Here is an 18,499-nt window from a genome sequence, read left to right as displayed (position 1 = left end):
TACCTAAAACCTACAATCCTTATTAAGTATGGCCTCACATAAATAAGGAGTGATATAAACATTTTAAAAATCCTATTAACCAGCATTGTTTTTTTAAGAATTTATGTGGTTTTGAAAGGGGAAATTTAGATACAGACTAGTATAACAAGTAAGATTAATTTTGCCATGCAAATGCAACTCCCTCTTATGTAATAAAAAGGTGTGTTTGTATAACAAATATTTTCACACAACAGGCCAGTGTTTACTAGTACTCTTTCAGAATACAAGCACGTCACATTCAAACAGGCTCTTAAAATGGACAAAGGAACTCAACCTACCGCTATAATATCCAGTGTGTTATCACAGACTTTGCGGATCTCAGCATTTTTGTCATGCATCAGGTCTATAAGATATGCTGGAGCCTCTGGGAAGAAATGGTTAAGGATGTAATGCTGGTTTTACCACAGGTTTGGACTCTTCCAACTGGCATGAGGAACTGAGTATCACACTGGGGAATTATCCACAGCATGTGAGAGCTCAGCCTTTTTTTAATGGTTCATGCGCTAAATAAAGAGATATAAATTCACATACAACTTCTAATGAAAATGAATATATATTTGTTTTATTAAGAATATATTCTCAATTTTGTCATGGGAAATGCTGCCATTCGGACATCTTTTTACAGTTTACATTTTGTTCAATTTCTCTAATTGCTGTGGCATAGCTTAGTATATTTTCAAACCTTAAAAAGCTGTAAAATTTAAAGACTGATTTGCAAATTATTTATCCTAGGTAAGAATGTTCAATTGATGCATGTTTGTGGTACAGACTACAGTATTTTTAAAAGTCTGATCTTATGTGGATGAATGAGGTGTTGTTCAAATTGCATTTTTTGTGGCTGTGTAGATATAAAAACATCTGAGTTTTTCTTAAAAACAAAAGGTTAAGAGTGGAGGTATTTTAATCAATTAGATTACAGGATGTATATGAATTTAAGATCAAGGAAATGAAGGGTGAAGTACTGAATTATAAACTAAGCAGCATCCTAAATGCCATGGTGGGGGTGTAGGTGAAGGAGGTAGAAAAGAGAAGGGAGAAGAAGTGATAAAGACTGGCTGTTGTAATGACAATGAATTGTTCATGAAGCTGGGCAGAAGTGAGGAGAAAAACTGCAGATCACTACCCATCATGTTTGTTCTGGAACAAACCAGCAGCAGCTTTATTTAGAATTTTCAGCAGAGAAGACAATTAAAAAGTTAATTCTGCCTGCCTGTGTATGTTGCTTTAGCTTTGACTCTTCAAGAGAGAGTCAAGGTTTGGATCCAAAAGAACCCAACTATATTTCCTATATATCAATCTCTATTTCGATGTTGTACAACACAAATGATTTCGAATAGAAAATAATGTTGAGTTGTATAATTGTGGGAGATTTTGATCAGATTGATAGTAAATCAACTAAAAGATTTAACTACTTTTGAATGTAAATAAATTCCAGAGAAGACTGTTAATTTGTGGTCTAAACCTTAGTAAACAATGTGCGCAAGGAAATGGTTATGCTGGATGTCATAAATACATACACACAGGCAGCAGGTGTCAAGTTATAACACAAGCAGTGAAATCATTTTGTGAGAGAGGGAATGTCCTTTATCAGACTTGGATGTACGAGATAGATTTGTACACAGCTCAATGCCAAGGATAGCTCTGAAAATGTTCTTCTTTCAACTTCCATCATCATTTTTACTTGCTATAAAAATGTTGACAGCTATCCCAAAATACAGGGTGCTACGTTTCTACAAGATTTCCAATTGAATGGTTCATCATATGAAAAAACAATAACTGTTGATTTACACACACACACACACAAAATAAAGTCTCAAATTCAAAAAATGATTCTGTTTTCTCTCAGCATGAGCCGACAGCTTCCTGGGGGAAAAGTAAAGATAAATATTTGGCAGACTTGGTCCAACGTTACCAAGCATGCAATCACTTCAGTAAATCCCAGGACACCTCAAACTCTCCAGGCGGACTAAGCTAAGAGAATGTAACCTGGGTGAGTTAAGTAAGAGAAATGTGTGCTTAGGGGAAAGCAGCTTTTGCAACAATGAAGTAGAGGATGATACTGGCCTGAGGGAATATTGTCCAAGTTTAAGAATTGGTATCCTGCAACTTTCTAGAACAAAAAACAAAAATTTTGATATGACAGAAAGGGGATTTTCCACTTAGCTCTGGAAGGGCAAGAAATATCAGATTTTAAAGCTGTAATATTATTGTACCTGGAAGAGATACTGTAGGTACTACCAGCAATTTTATATAGCACTTAGTGTGTGCTAGGTGCTTTATAAATATAATACAGAAAAGATCTGTGACACGAAGACCTGACTCTCAGGTTTTGAATCAGGCCCCAGTTTAAAACAAAACAAGAGAAAACAAAGAGTGAGAGATGATGATGACTGGAGAACAGGAGTCTAATTAAGGTCATGCAAATTGAAGAAGGTAAGTGAAAAGGCAAAAGGTAGCAGAGGCAATGGGGCCATTAGCACAGAAAAGGAGGAGAGCCAGGAATTGAAGTCAAAGAGGAGAGATGATGGGAAGGAACCAGGAGAGCAATACATGACAGCGGCACTGAGGATAAGAAGGTAAGAGTTGGAGGACACATGCTTCTAAGGGGGAAAAATGGGGATCGGGGAAAAGGGGAAGAAGAGATTGGAAGCAGCAGACATATGAAAGAACAAACACATTTTTCTTCTCCATCTGAACCCTCTAGAGGTAAAATCATGGTAACTAAGGCACCTGCCTTTACAGATGGAAAGTTACAAGAACTATTCCCATTAAAATATTTCAAACATTTATTCAATAATTTTCCTGTACAGTATGTGGCAAATACATAATACAGTGTGGTGTGGCACAATCAAGTTTATCAACACTCATTTGGAATGGCCTATGTAAGACATGCCAATAAAACCTTTAAACTGCACTATGCCATCTTATGGTACTTGTATACCTGTCTTATGTCTATAGTGTTCAGCCACTGTTTCAAATTCAATTAATTCTAATTACAGAGAAATGGTGGTTTAGAAAACCATAGTAAAGCTTTGACACATGTAACAAATTCTAATTATAGTAAGTTAAGTACTGTAATTCTAAACGTCTGGCCTTTATAAGAGGATACGGGTCTCCTTGATGATGACGTCTCTGGTGGCTTGGTGGAAGACCATCTGGTAAAAGACATAGATGATTTGGCAGACAAACTCATCATCTTCCTGCTGAGCTGCAAAAAGAAAAAAGTATTTCCTCAAGTCTCCGAGACAGAGCACTTTGCTATTGTACATTAATGTTTCAAGAGTTGTGTTGGGCTCTCAGGAGAGCCAAGGACTCTGGGATGCATTTTTCTGGTGGCTTATATATACCAGACAATCCCTGCCAGTGTGCACAGAACTTTTAGGACCTGATCCAACTTCCATCAGAGTCAATAGAAAGATTCCAATTGACTTCAGTGAGAATTAGATTAGGATGCGAGAAGCACAGAAAAAGTAAGTTCACTAGACCATGCTCATTGCCATTTTGCTATTAATGGAATGACATCACTGTGCTTTTCATTGGAGACTACCTACTGCTATCCTGCAGGCTAAAAAAAAATGAATGGTGCCACCTGGGTCAATTAGAAACTACAGATGAAAATCAGGCCTGGAACAAATTAAGTAATATACCATTTAGAAGTTCAATGAGTGCTGGAATAATTCCAGATTTGGCCAGCATAGCAGCACAGGAGTCATCCATAGATACAGTTCCAATCATGATCACCACTTCCAAGACAAGGTCATCTTCTGCAGAACCTGGCAAACAAAACAGCAGAGAGCTGGGTATTTAAGAAAACACTTTGCTGAATCCTTGAATGTTCTTATTCTTACTTAAGGTATGTCCAGACTACCCGCCGGATCGGCGGGTAGCAATCGATCTATCGGGGATCGATATATCGCGTCTCGTCTAGACGCGATATATCGATCCCCGAACCTGCTCCCGTCGACTCCGGAACTCCACCAGGGCGAGTGGTGGTAGCGGAGTCAACAAGGGAGCCGCGGCCATAGATCCTGCGCCGTGAGGACAGGAGGTAAGTCGAAATAAGATACGTTGACTTCAGCTATACTACTCCCGTAGCTGAAGTTGTGTATCTTACATCACCCCCCCGCCCCAGTGTAGACCAGCCCTTATAGACAGTTCTAATTTTCCAACAAGCTAACATTATGCTAATTAATACACCCAAAAGATACTAAAGCAGCAAAACCCAATACTGCAATAGGATTAGAATATGATAGCAAAAGATACTACAATTGGAAAACAGAACATCATGGAAGACTAAACCACTGTTAGCACAGACCTGGTTTTAGTTTATCCTTGAGGTATGGAACCAGTTTGTACTCTTTCAGCACAAGCTCCCAGTCCAGGTCAGGTAAGGTCAGATTAGCCAGTGTTCCCAGGCATTCTATCACAAATTCTTCCTCTTCATCATTAGAGATTTGAGCTGCTAAGTCACCAACATAATCCTAAAAAAAAAATATAGGTGGGTAATTAGTAAAAGTACTGCACATGAACAACATGGGATTTTGAAAGGTTCCTAACTCAGTCAAAGCAAAACTTATTTTCACCAGAACATTCAAAAGGCACATCTCCTGAATGAGGACTATTTTCAAGCCAAATTTAATTCAACACCTTAGTTGCAGACTAGTTTTAAAAAAATAACAATTTCCCCACTTCTAATTCTCTGAATCTTTTTGTTCAAGCTTTTCGAGAACATTTACTGTAGGTAGAGAAAAAACACCCACGTATGGAAAATTTCAGCCCCCAAAAGGTAAAAGTTTTAGAAAGCTACCACAAACTGAAAAAAGGGGGTTAGAATAGAAAATATTATGGAATCTTAACCACAGAAGTGGTTTCTGCTCCCAAAAAACCCCTGAAATGTATGTGAAGTTACCTTATGTGGTTTACAGCTATGGATTTTACTAACTAGTAGTGCATGACAGTTAAAAGATTTGATTTCATGCAGTACCAACTTTATTAAGAGATTTGCCAATTAGAATTTTAACTCATTATTTAACCCAAATGTTTTTTTATTCTAAACTACAAATTCTTTTCCATATTTCATTTCAGTGAGTATGTGTAATTAATGCTCATGAGATTGCTGGACAAGCAGCGCAGCCCTAGAGAATTAAGTCGCTCAAGAGTTATTAAGTAGCAAGAGATTCTTCACATTGCTCTTGAACCTTGATTTGAAGGAACCAGCTGTAACAGGGAAAGGATACTTCATTCTGTCCTAGATTTCTCTGTTGAGAACAAGGTTTAAGATTAGTGCTATCTGTTTTTGAACCACTGACCTAGACATAAAAAGATTCTACACTGTAACCAACCACCAATTCCTTGAGGCATCCAGAACCCCTTTAAAATACCAACTGAACCAGCTTTATAAAAACACGGAAATGCTAAGTAATACATGAAACTCAAGGGTATAAAATTGTTTGTTTGTAAAGATAAAAGCCAACCCATCTTTCAAGCAGCAGCAGCAGTCTAAAGCCAAAATCCCTTCCAATGCAAAGGGATAGAGGGTACTGAGAACGTATAGCGAGTGCTTACAATAAACAGGTTTTTAGTTGGCTCATCATGTTGTGAAATGTTCCTGATCATCTTCATCAACAATGGATCTTTGAACTTCAGAGCTCTCTTCATTAACAGCTTCAATCCGTTTCCTGAAAAGAAAATGGTACGTGGCAAATCTCCCAGATCATATTAAAAGCTAGAATCAAGTCTTTTGCAAAAAAAAAAATCAGAATTTTTTTCTTATTAACAAGGCTTAAAGGACAAAGGGAAATAATCCAGACAAAGCAGAAACTATTTTGTTCTTTCTGGCCATAATTAGAGGGACAAATTTCACCCTAATAAACTCCAAGACGTAATATAAAAAATATATAATAGCCAATATCTCAATTATTGAATATTAGGACTCATCACCATAACAGAAAACCGAACTAAATAGTTCAGTTATCAATTATAACTCTAATAGAAGCAACCCACCTGCTAAGCCTCTGCTCCCACCACTACTATGACTACCCGAATTCTATGTAGCCATCACAAACTCCTGCTCTTAATTTTCATGTCAAATTCTCAAACACCACCTGTCCGTCTTAATATTGGTAGTTTGAGGACATATGAGTCTGGATAGGTTTCTTGCAAAGGTATTTTAAATAGAGGTACTCATATATGACAGCCACTTTGCCCGGTGGAGCTGGCAAAGGCTATAAACCAAAGCACTCTTAGTACACGTCTAGGGAGCAAACAAGCCCTTAACCACACTTTGGACACTACAGGAATAACAGAACTTTCACCAGACTCAATCATTTGATATTGTGGGCCAAATCACTGTCTTACTGATGTGATTCTTTGGGACAACCTTGCCTGTCTGATATTAACAATTACTTTTTTATTTTTATACAAGTTTTTGTATGGACTATTTTTCTGTGACAAAGCACCAAAGGAAGCAGCCCTCAGGCTAGTCAATATATAAATAGCCCTACTGAGAATATAGCAAAGGGTTAGGTCTGATATGCTGAGCAAATCAGCAACGAAAGATGATTATGCAGCAGCAGAAATCCTGTTTTCATAAAAAACATCTCCTGTCAGAAAGAGAAAATGTGATGCATACACAAAGTTGTGTCTAAGTTAGTGAAAAAGTAAGTTTTCCATAGCTATAACTCTGAAAGGAAATTATGTAAAAATGGCATTATTGTACTGCTTGGTTATCTTTTACTGATTCCAGACCAAACAGGCTTAGTTTGCAAATAAAAAAAGGTTGTTCTCTAACTGTGAGCCCTGCCAATTTGGTCTGGGTTCTGAGTGTCAAACTGGGTTCTTTCCTTCTCATGTATACTCATCACTAAAAAACATCCTGCAAACTAAATTATTCCCTCAGTGATACTTGTGCAAGTCCACTGTCTTCTGTGTCGTTTGCACATGTATAACTGATTGGAATTTAGTAAAAATAGAGTTGTTGATGCACAAAAAGGAATAGAATCCAGCTCACTCTGTTTTAGAGGTGTTGGCTTTGAAGTGATAATAGGACTAAAAAGCAATTAAAAATTATTTGTTCAACTACACTTGACAGAGCTTGATGCAGAAATCACTGGGTAAATTCTATGGCCCATGCTATGCAGGGGACCAGAATAAATAATTGTTCCTTCTGACCTTAAAATCTATGAAGCAGTTGCCACTGAAGTTAGTAGCTAGGATTCTGAATACATACAGGGAGCAAATGGTTGATTGAGAATGTGCCAGTTTTACGGTGTCATTTCAGAGAAGAACTGCACTTTAAAGTTGTGAATTAGCACAGGGCATTCAGGAAAAAAGAGAGCAGCTTTGGAGCAATCGCATGAAAAGTAAGCCTGTTCATACTACGCAGCTTGTAAACACCAGCTTTGAGGGACATAATCTTAAAATAGATCAAATTGTATCTTTCCATTAAAAAAAAATAATAAAAGAGGCCCTGTGTTACTTATTCATGTCTGGAAACAGAACCCCAGTTGCCTGTAGGAAGATTTTGGGGTGAATTCCATAAAGAGTTACATTCATCCCACATAGTAAGGGTCAGGATAAGCATAAAGTTTTCAATACGCTAGTCATCAGTGATTTCATGGAACTGTTCACCACAGAATTGGAGATACTATGGCTCAATAGGGGGATGAGTGACATTAGGAGTTGACCCAACTATGCACATACACAAATGTTTATTACATATGTGGTCTGAATGTTTTTCTGCTGTCATTAGTTGTATTACTATTACATTTGCCAACAGGGTGCTAGGCACTGACCCAAAGATATGCTATGAAGCTTCTGCACACTTACCTTCACAGATAAGCTGCACATTTCTCTTGTTAGCAGCAAGGTTAATGCAGAAGGAAATGAGCTCCAGGTCAATGCGTTCATCAGGGCACTCAAAGAGCATCTTCATTAACTACCAACACACACGAGTCATTAAACTTTCCAAAGCATGAGAAAAAAAAACAGAGCAATATTCTCAAGCCAACTATGCTAATCTGAATACTTTTCATATTCAGGATCTCTACATTTGCTGCCAACTTGTAATGGTGATTAATTTGGAAGGACTAGGGTTTGATTATTTGTGGACAGCCAGAGTTACTAACAGTTAAGAATTGCAATTACTTGCCACCTTTTCTAAAATAAACTGAGTTTGTTAAATAAATTCCAGTGATAGGGAGATAATGTATTGTTTGTGAATGGTTAAATTCCTGTGAACAGTTTAAAATCTTGTGTACTAAATTATTCATCCCATGAAAACAGAATACTTCTGTTTGCTTAATGGAATAAAGCACTACAAATGGTTGTTTTATTGTATAATAATCCTACTCTTGCTATTTTGAACTGGCTAAGTCTACTCCGCTGCCTATATCTAAACTTACTCTGATCTATCTGCTACAATGTGTCCTTCCCTGTCTAAGCAAACCTACTATCCACTGCACTCATTGCTACTGCCATATACTGCAGTACTGAGCCAGTGTCTCCTTTACTACAGCCCCACTCCTTCAGTAGAGGAAAAAGGACACCTGGAGTAAAATACACATTTCCCACAGTCTGCTCTAATTGCTGTGGTGCATGTTAGTGACTCCGCTGATGATGCTACAAAGAACCAACAGCTAGCTGCCATTCCATATAATTTGTTCCTATATATTCACTGGTCTGTCACAGCTTACATATCAACCCTAATTTTGTCCATTTTAAGTCTGCCTTAATTTTTTACAAACAGCAAATCCAATATATAAATAGCATCCAAACATCAGTCTATTTCTCAGTCTTCACTTTTCACACCATGCTGTAGATTTGGTTCAGTTACTGACTCAAAAGGTAGACCACCCCTACTGCAGCACCAACCCCAATTCTGTAGTGCATCAGTCTCCCATGTAAGCACTGACAAAGCCAGACTACTTAGCTTGCAAGACCTATCAGAATCACAATGCAAGGTAGCATGGGTACAAGACTGGATAAAACAAATGCACTTGAAAAGAGGACAGATACAGGGGCAGTAGATATAATGAGTAGATCTCAGTTTGCAGCAGGGGTAGGGGCAGGGAGAAAGAACTGAACTGTAACTGTCAAAGTAGTTGCACTCTTGCCCCCTAGTGGTAGCACCTTGGAATGATTAAGTACAAGATCGAGTGGGTATCTACCAAAAAATATATTCAGAGAAAGGACAATTAGGAGGCATCAGTACTGCAGGTAAATCCTCCACAGATAATCTGTTGGAGGAAGTTATCTGGCAATTTAGCTATACACAATCAAGTTGTCATTCCAAAGAGGCTGCCAAATTAATAAAAACACATTTAGGTCACAATAGTGATTAATGTGCGCTCTCATTCATATATAAGAGCTGTCGATTAATTACAGTTAACTCACGCGATTAATTGCAATTAATTTTTTGTTAATCACACTGTTAAACAACAGAATACCAATTGAAATTTATTAAATATTAGTGGACGTCTTTCTACATTTTCAAATATATGGATTTCAATTATAACAGAAAAAAAAAATATATATATATATATAATAATAAAAATAAATAAATAAATAAATAAATGTCTTTTAGTGCTTTCATAAGGTGATGTAAAAGCCATTGTTGATTTCCTCCTTTTCTTAAGCAAAGGTTAATCAGCCCTGATACTCACATATTACAAACATGAATTAACCAGCAAAGTCCTATAGAAAGTTCAGCAAGTAGGGGATGTGACCTTTCAGAAATTACCCTCCAGAACTTTCATTTTAAAATCCCTTCAAATTATTTATATATATTTTAAAACTGAAACGTATTCTGTGCTCACTGAATGCAAAAATCTATGGAAATTAAATGTTGAACGTAGTGGGGTCAAATTGTCATTACTGAGCTACTTCTCTGTAAAAAGAAATAAATATACTCCAATTTCAATTAAACCAGTTCAAATTTTAAAATAATAGTTTTGTATGAACTCCATGTTTCCCATTATGTCTTCATTTAATTTGATTGCTCCTCGTGCCACTTCAAAAGGGAGCGTAATTGCTGCCAAATAGGAAATATTAAAATTAAATTTGTTCTGCTTTTACCATGTCCATTGTCATCTTTTACTGATTTAACAGGAAGGCAGTAAAAAGGCTGCAGCATGTGCATTGAAGAGGCAGTAGTGTTCAATCAGACAAGTCCCATATTGAGTATCAGATACCACAGACCCAGGACTGAAATCACTGTGTCTAGACTCTCTGGCACCTGACTTCACTTATTTACCAGTGACCAGAGGCCAACCCCCACAGCTCTCTGTTCACATACACCTCTGTCCAACCCCCTCCTCAACCCCAATTCAAACATCTTTGAATGATTATGCCAGAACTGCATGCCTCAGGAATCTCTTCTGACCGGTTACTCCCTAACTCTGCTGTTTGAAGTGATGCTCTGGTTTCTGAACTTCAGCAGATAATGGCGGACAGGAGCAAAGGGCGCTGTCAAGAGAGGACGTTTACCAGCATTAAACTAAAAAGAAGCTTATAGATCAAAGAGGAGCGAAGCAGGACAACCGTGGTGGAAAACATGTGGGGAGCTGAGGAGATCCTTGTACACCGCTCAGTGGTAAAATATTAAATATCACCATAACATCACTGCCTAATCATGCTCTTTGATTGGCCAGGCTATTACCAATATATGCTTTTATAAGCATCTGGATGGCATTTGCACCTATTTAAACAAAACACTCATTGCTAAGGTCTAAACAAGAATGAACTGTTAATACTCACTTTTAAGTGGAACTAGAATAATGCCCATTAACTCCTGAAATCCACAAGGATGCTTACCTGGGAGAATGCAGCCCCTTTCAGATAATTTAAAATGTTCAAAGGAAAGACATAGGCAAACAGACCCAATGGACCTGCAGACTGCAAATGTGACAGAACCAAGTCCCAACCCTTTGTGCAGATAGGATGCACTGGCAGCTCTGCAGAGGTGACACTCACCATGCAATGGAGCAGGATAGGGCTGTTGTGCCCTATTTTGGTCACATTCACTAGCCTCTCCTATCCCGTCCCAATGGATCAGTAGAGGAGAACCTTCCATGAAGGAGAATTCAACTAACTCATCAGCTAGCTTGTGCTGTGATCTAGAGCTTTACTGGGGTGAAAGGGAGCGGATTTTTCAGTGAACGGGGGACTACGTGGGAAAGAGAAGTGTATTCTGCCACCTGAGATGTGCACCATAGCCCACCAGTACACACCCAGATGTGGCCTACTGCTAATGGAGTATGGTTGGCTCCTTCATTTTACATTAAAACAGAGTTAAATACAATCTGGGGGAGTGGTAGAGTGACCAGATGTCCTGATTTTATAGGGACAATCCCGATATGTGGGGCTTTTTCATATACAGGCGCCTATTACCCCTCAACCCCATCCCAATTTTTCACACTTTCTATCTATTCACCCTAGGAAGGGGTGAGGGGCATTTTGAGGGGCAAAGAGGGGAAGGGGTCACTTTAAAATGTTCATTTCTCCCCTCCTGTTCCAACCTCTCTCCCTTACAATTAGCTCTACACACCAGCTGCAGGTGTACAGATGTTCATCACAAAGGACCAACTGGCAAATCACAGCGTGGCTTTGGATGAACAGGGTCTTCAGCCATAGTCTAGTATAGGATTTAATGAGCACGGTAACTGTTCATCATGATCACAGATGGCCTTAAAGTTTTGCTAGGCTTTATGAGCCGGATATAAAGAACAATGAAATTAATGGGAGTCTATTTACTACAACGGGCTTTGAACAAGGGTTACAGGCACAACTTTGAGCAGCCAATGCCTATCAGAACAAGCATGTTAGTTAAATATTATTGAAATTTCCATGGTTTTTATATTTGGCACTAGGGGCTTTTAAACCATGCCCATATTTCCCAAAAATCACATAATAACTGAGCCCTAAAGTGCAAGACAAAGCCTCTGGTTTTGGTGGGTGACAATTCAAAAGTAGTGGGTTCTCTGTATCATTTGGGCTTCTTAGCATACAACTTCATCCTGTGGCAAACACAATCTACAGGATGTTTACAAGAGTATTTTGCAACATACACTTGCTATTCCCATCAGATCCTCCTTCCTCCCCCCTGACTTGGAAGAACATTACAACTTTTACCATGACAAGAAATGTTCTGAAAACTTTCCATGGCAACTTCCCATCATGGATATGCTTGATGTTAAAAAGATGTTTGGCAGGAAAGAGAACAGAGTGGTGCAATTCTAAAAAAAGCAACCAGAGACCTTTTTACACTTATGAGATGGAGACTCTATCCTCAACTCTAACCTTAAATCAGTACCCTGAGAAACTGACTCATATAGTTGTTTAAAAGATCCAGGCTTTTTTTTTTTTTTATGAAATTTTGTTTATTTAGTCCCTACAGACAGTGAGAGGCACCAAACAATCCTTAATCTAGAAGGTAGGTAAAAGGTATTTCTTTCTCAACTACACAGTTTTCATGTGTCCTTTATGTAGTGGGACTGTAGTCAGAGCACAGATAGTCCATGCAGTGATGTAACATTTGCTTGGCTGGTTTCCAGCTCATACTCTGTAACATTGCAGACAATGACGTTCTGATATTTAAAATGGGATTGGAAAGAAGTATCTTTTGAAACTGCAAAAAGCAAAGCTCTCCAGGACATATACAGTAATTATATAGGGAACCAATTGTCATCTCCCTTTAACATGGCTAATCTTCTAGTGGTGTTTTCTGGTTGCTTATACCCTTGGCAATAAGCTGATGTGCCTTATTTGCCAGCAGCACTGACAAAGTCTGTCACCTATTCCTTCTTAGAAAGGCTGCTTAAAGGTAGTCTAAATGGTTAAGCTGCATTATTAATAGAGGCTCACAGTTATTTGACTGGAAAGAAACATGGTTGTTCACATTATCACCTGAAGGTGTCACTGTGACCTCTGCTACCGGGAAGGCGACAAATAGAATGTTTGTGGTGGAATGCGTCTAGAAGGAAAACACATACCTGTGGTATACAGTCTGTGTACGCAAACATCGATTTAAAGCGGTCGTCCATGCTTATGTGATACAGAACACACATTGCTACCTGTCTGTAGCTTTCATTTGCTAGGGAGAATAAAAAACACAACATGAATTTATAGGTCAACTAAAATCCCCAACACTGTAGTTACTGTACATTCATTCCTATTTCTCCACTAAAGTCTAATTCTTTAATTAAGATTATGATAACACTTTTTAAATTCTCTGTTGCTTTAACAAGATTATTTTTTATTAAAATGTGTGACACACATTAGTATTAGCGAAAGATGCTGGACTGACAGCCCCTGAGGATTAGTCTTCTATTTATCCACAGATCATATACAGCATAGGCAACGGCAGTGCCAGCTTCCTGCACAATGTTATCGGGGAATGTACGTTCATTCCTACTATGCAGGAATCCACCTTCTATGACTGAAAGGGGAGTTCAGTCTCAATGGTCCATCCAAACCTTCTCTCTGCCAAGAATGTCAGCAAAGGAACAAATTAAGGCCAACTAGGGTGTTGATGTGGATGCCAAGCTCTGAGAACTAACTTTTTCCACATACATAACACTATCAGAGAGTTTTCTATCAGCGCTGGAAATAAAAGAATGTAACAGATGAACAACTGCAGTAAAACTGGTTATATAAAGTGTCATTTAAGCATTTGTGAGGTGCAGGAAGGCAACTGAACACAGGTTAGATAAACAACACAAAAGCTGCATAGAACACATTATAAAGAAAAGAAAATTGAGTGTTTTTGGATTGACAGGTGTGACATTTTGGAGATCACCCAGACCAATGAGGGGTTCTGTCACCGCCCGCCTTGTAGCTTTAACTGCCTTAATGCTGTGCTGCTATGGCTCAGAGCTCTGACACCAGTAGCCAGCCTTCAAGCATAAAGGTTTCACCCTGGCTTGCACCAGCCTAGTTACTCCTTGCAGGGTCACCTCAACCTCCCCTTTAGCTCCCGAGTCTCCCCAAGTTCTTAACTACCAGACACTTGGACAGTTCCCATCTGATTCATCACCCCTGAGGAGGTGAAACCAGCTCCCAGTCATCAGTTCACTTTGGAGGACACACTCCAGATGGTTTGCACACCAGTGATAGCCTTCACTTCAAACCCCTTCCCTTTTAACAAGGTTTGCAAGGGTTTTTTTCCCTTTCTTCCAGACTATATTAATTCATGGTTACACAGTGCAGGGGAAATTCCTTATGAGTTCAAGACAGGGATTTTATTTTCAGTTTCAATGACTTTCCATGTAGCAGTCCATGATTGTTCTTCCCTGGAATGTAGGACGCTTGGTACTTGGAGTTAGTTTTGTGTAAACAACTACCCTGGGAGGTGCCCCTCCCTGCCTGACTGCTTCCCGACACTGTTGTGAGACGATGGTGTTGGTGCACCCGTGTTGCAATTACAATGTTGTACACACATATACATGCATATATTCATAACCATAACCTGTATACAGCTCTCCTAATGACCATCAAGTTCAGAACATTACAAGCTTTCTTAAAAGACTTTACCTGACATATCTTTATACACAAATAACATTGTATACAACCCATTGATTCAGTTGCTTATTCTTTGGGGTTCAGACCCCCCTTTCTTCCCTTGGACTGTCTGGACCCCGATTGTCACAATGGGATACATACTTTATCAAGTGTAATATTGGTGATAGGCGGGATTAGTGAATTTATCTGAAAACTCCTATGGATTGAATCAGGATATATAGCAGCCACCATTATGAAGTCAACATTTGCCTGCAATTACCACACAAGGTTATTTGAAATGCCACAATTCCCCCTATATTTAGAACAGGAAATAGAAGTGGGACATATGCGATAGCTTGGCAACGTGTTGATGCTTTAAGACAACCATCATAGTTAAACTCCTCCCACTAAGTGTCATTATGAGGGACCTAGGTCTCCTTTATCAGATCAGAATATTGTGCCTCCGCTTAATGATTTGTCCTAAAGCAGCACATACATTTGCCATTACTTTTAAGATTAATTTATAAAAATAACATGAAATCCGGTCACTGGTTGCTTTAAGAAACTCACCATTTGCCAAGAGACGCTGTGTTCTTTCCTCTGCTAAGCATAAGGGGAAATTGATCCCTCAGATACCATTGGGAGATAATTTAGCAACAGCTGTCTTACCTTGCAACCTCTGGCCCACTTTAGAAACAGTACTTTTCTATAGTAATTGGGGAAAGAATCATGTCCAGCTTTGGAAATAATTCTGACTAATGCTAAGATAACACAATGAATATGTTGCAGTTGTGAAGATGTAACCTATGCCATTTTTAAGCAAATATGGCAATTTCCTTTCGTCCATTTTTTATTTTTCTCTAGTAGAGACAATACATACCTCACCAACCCGTTTCCATGGAGTGAAATTGTAAAGCCAACTACAATATGAAAGGTGCAGGGCCAAACAGCTATAGATACAGCTAGAGGCTTTAAAAAGAGTGAGGCATGCTATCAAGTATCAGGGGGTCAGAATAAGGAGTTGTTTACACTGCTCTCAGAACTTCCTTCCCCATGTCAGCTTAGGAGTCGGATGTCTGACTTGTGTCTTGCTGGCCCACACAGGAACCTCCAAGAGAAGCAGAGGATGATGGATCCTCTAAACAAAGGCCTGGTCTACACTATGAGTTTAATTCGAATTTAGCAGCGTTAAATCGAATTAACCCTGCACCCGTCCACACAACGAAGCCATTTATTTAGAAATAAAGGGCTCTTAAAATCGATTTCTGTACTCCTCCCCGACGAGCGGAGTAGCGCCGAAATCGATATTGCCATTTCGAATTAGGGTCAGTGTGGCCGCAATTCGATGGTATTGACCTCTGGGAGCTATCCCACAGTGCACCATCGTGACCGCTCTGGACAGCAATCTGAACTCGGATGCACTGGCCTGGTAGACAGGAAAAGCCCCGCGAACATTTGAATTTTATTTCCTGTTTGCCCAGAGTGGAGAGCACAGGTGACCACAGAGAGCTCATCAGCACAGGTAACCATGCAGGCTGATAATCGAAAAAGAGCACCAGCATGAACCATACGGGAGGTACTGGATCTGATCGCTATATGGGGAGAGGATTCCGTGCTAGCAGAACTTCGTTCGAAAAGTCGAAATGCCAAAACTTTTGAAAAAATCTCCAAGGGCATGATGGAGAGAGGCCACAATAGGGACTCAGAGCAGTGCCGCGTGAAAGTCAAGGAGCTCAGACAAGCTATCAAAAAACAAAGGAGGCAAACGGTCGCTCCGGGTGAGAGCCGCGAACATGCCGCTTCTACGCCGAGCTGCATGCAATTCTAGGGGGGGCCGCCACCACTACCCCACCTCTGACCGTGGATTCCGAGGTGGGGATAATCTCAGCCACACCTGAGGATTCTGCGGACGGGGAAGAGGAGGAGGACGACGCGCTTGTGGAGAGCACACAGCACTCTGTTCTCCCCAACAGCCAGGATCTTTTTCTCAGCTTGACTGAAGTACCCTCCCAAGCCAGTATCCAAGACCATGACCCCATGGAAGGGACCTCAGGTGAGTTTACCTTTTAAAATATAAAACTTGTTTTAAAAGCAAGTGTTTTTTAATGATTACTTTGCCCTGAGGACTTGGGATGCATTCGCAGCCAGTACAGCTACTGGAAAAGTCTGTTAACGTGTCTGGGGATGGAGCGGAAATCCTCCAGGGACATCTCCATGAAGCTCTCCTGGAGGTACTACAAAAGCCTTTCCACAAGGTTTCTGGGCAGTGCAGCCTTATTCCGTCCTCCATGGTAGGACACTTGACCACGCCATGCTAATAGCAAGTAATCTGGTATCATTGCATGACAAAGCCTGGCAGCGTATGGTCCCGGAGTTTGCTGGCATTTAAGCAACATCCGTTCTTTATCTCGCTGTGTAATCCTCAGGAGAGTGATATCGCTCATGGTAACCTGGTTGAAATACGGGAATTTAATTAAGGGGACAGAGGTGGCCATTCCTACTGGGCTGTTTGCCTGTGGCTGTAAAGAAATCCTTCCCTGCAGTTAGCCAAGCGTGGGAGGGGGGGAGGGGGATTGGCCCTGAGCTTTTCGCGTTTGGCTAGCAGGGATCTTCCCTGATACCAGCCATGCGGTGGGGGGAGGGATAAAGCGATCATCCAGAGAATTGGATGGGGGGGGGGGGAGTTTGTTTTCTGCTGCTGAAGGTTAACAGGAAAACCGCAGCACTCAACGAGCTTTGCTTGGTATGTGGGAAAGGAGGGCGCAGAAGCCGAAAGACAATGGCTTACCATGGCCGCATGCAAGCCGAATTCTGTTGCCCGGACCTGCGTCTGTGATCTCTAGCAGCAAAGCCACAGGCACTCAATATTAAGAGGCAAAATGAGACTGTGCACAGAAATCACATGTGCTATGTAATGTGAATAGTGTTTTTTTTAACCATGAAAGAGTATAAGCATTGTTCTGTAAAATGTATCTTTTTAAAAAATTCTCTCCTTTTTCCCCTCCCTCCAGCAGCTGCAAATTTTTCAAGCCTCCCTCCTCCGTCCCGAAGCCTATCTCAGATAAGGCGTCGGAAAAAGAGGACGCGAGACGGGATGTTCGCGGAAATCATGGAATCCACCCGCAGTGAAAGAGCTCATCTGAATGAGTGGAAGGACACGGTTTCAAAGTATAGGAAAGATGCCAGTGAACGTGAGGACAGGAGGGACCAACGTGAGGAGAGGAGAGACGCTCAAGATGAGAGGTGGCGGCAGGAAGATCAGAGGAGGCAGGATGCAACGCTGGGGCTGCTGCGTGAGCAAACAGACATGCTCCGGCATCTGGTGGAGCTTCAGGAACGGCAGCAGAATCACAGACTGGCGCTACAGCCCCTGTATAACCCCCCTCCCCATGTTCCATAGCCTCCTCACCCAGACGTGTAAGAACACAGGGGGGGAGGCTCCGTGCACCCTCCCATTCCACCCCAGTGGAAAGCCCAAGCAAAAGGCTGTCATTTTTTTAACCTTTTTTTAGTGGCCTTTTCCTTCCCGCCGATCCTCCTCCCAAACCCCACCCGGGTTCTCTCCCTCTTTTTATAATCAATTAATAAAGAATAAATGATTTTTAAACGATAGTGACTTTATTTCCCTTGAAAGCAAGCTGTGATCGAAGGGGGAGGGTGGGTTCCTTACAGAGAATGAGTCAATAAAGGGGGCGGGTTTTCATCAAGGAGAAACAAACAGAAATTTCACACTGTAGCCTGGCCAGTCATGAAACTGGTTTTCAAAGCTTCTCTGATGCGCAGCGCTTCCTGGTGTGCTCTTCTAATTGCCCTGGTGTCTGGCTGTGCGTAACCAGCAGCCAGGCGATTTGCCTCAGCCTCCCACCCCGCCATAAAGGTCTCCCCCTTACTTTCACAGAGATTGTGGAGCACACAGCAAGCAGCAATAACAATGGGGATATTGGTTTGGCTGAGGTCTGACCGA

General features: G+C 40.5%; 1 protein-coding gene across 1 annotated transcript in view; it reads right to left on the bottom strand.

Annotated features, from left to right (window-relative positions):
- Positions 1–18,499, bottom strand: part of LOC112107377 (kinesin-associated protein 3) — a 146,963-nt gene that overhangs the window by 84,435 nt on the left and 44,029 nt on the right. Inside the window, exons 11-17 of the mRNA XM_026655661.1 lie at positions 13,029–13,129; positions 7,867–7,975; positions 5,605–5,717; positions 4,355–4,520; positions 3,687–3,812; positions 3,149–3,247; positions 318–403 (exon numbers count right to left, since the gene is read on the bottom strand). Coding sequence (XP_026511446.1) covers positions 318–403; positions 3,149–3,247; positions 3,687–3,812; positions 4,355–4,520; positions 5,605–5,717; positions 7,867–7,975; positions 13,029–13,129 — 800 coding nt within the window. The remainder of the gene's footprint in view (positions 1–317; positions 404–3,148; positions 3,248–3,686; positions 3,813–4,354; positions 4,521–5,604; positions 5,718–7,866; positions 7,976–13,028; positions 13,130–18,499) is intronic.

Source organism: Terrapene carolina, unplaced genomic scaffold (genome assembly GCF_002925995.2).
Source record: "Terrapene carolina triunguis isolate 2854851 unplaced genomic scaffold, T_m_triunguis-2.0 Scaffold210, whole genome shotgun sequence".
Taxonomy (NCBI): Eukaryota; Metazoa; Chordata; order Testudines; family Emydidae; genus Terrapene; species Terrapene triunguis.
The sequence above is the reverse complement of the archived record's forward strand: the minus strand, read 5'-3'. Positions and strand labels throughout refer to the sequence as shown.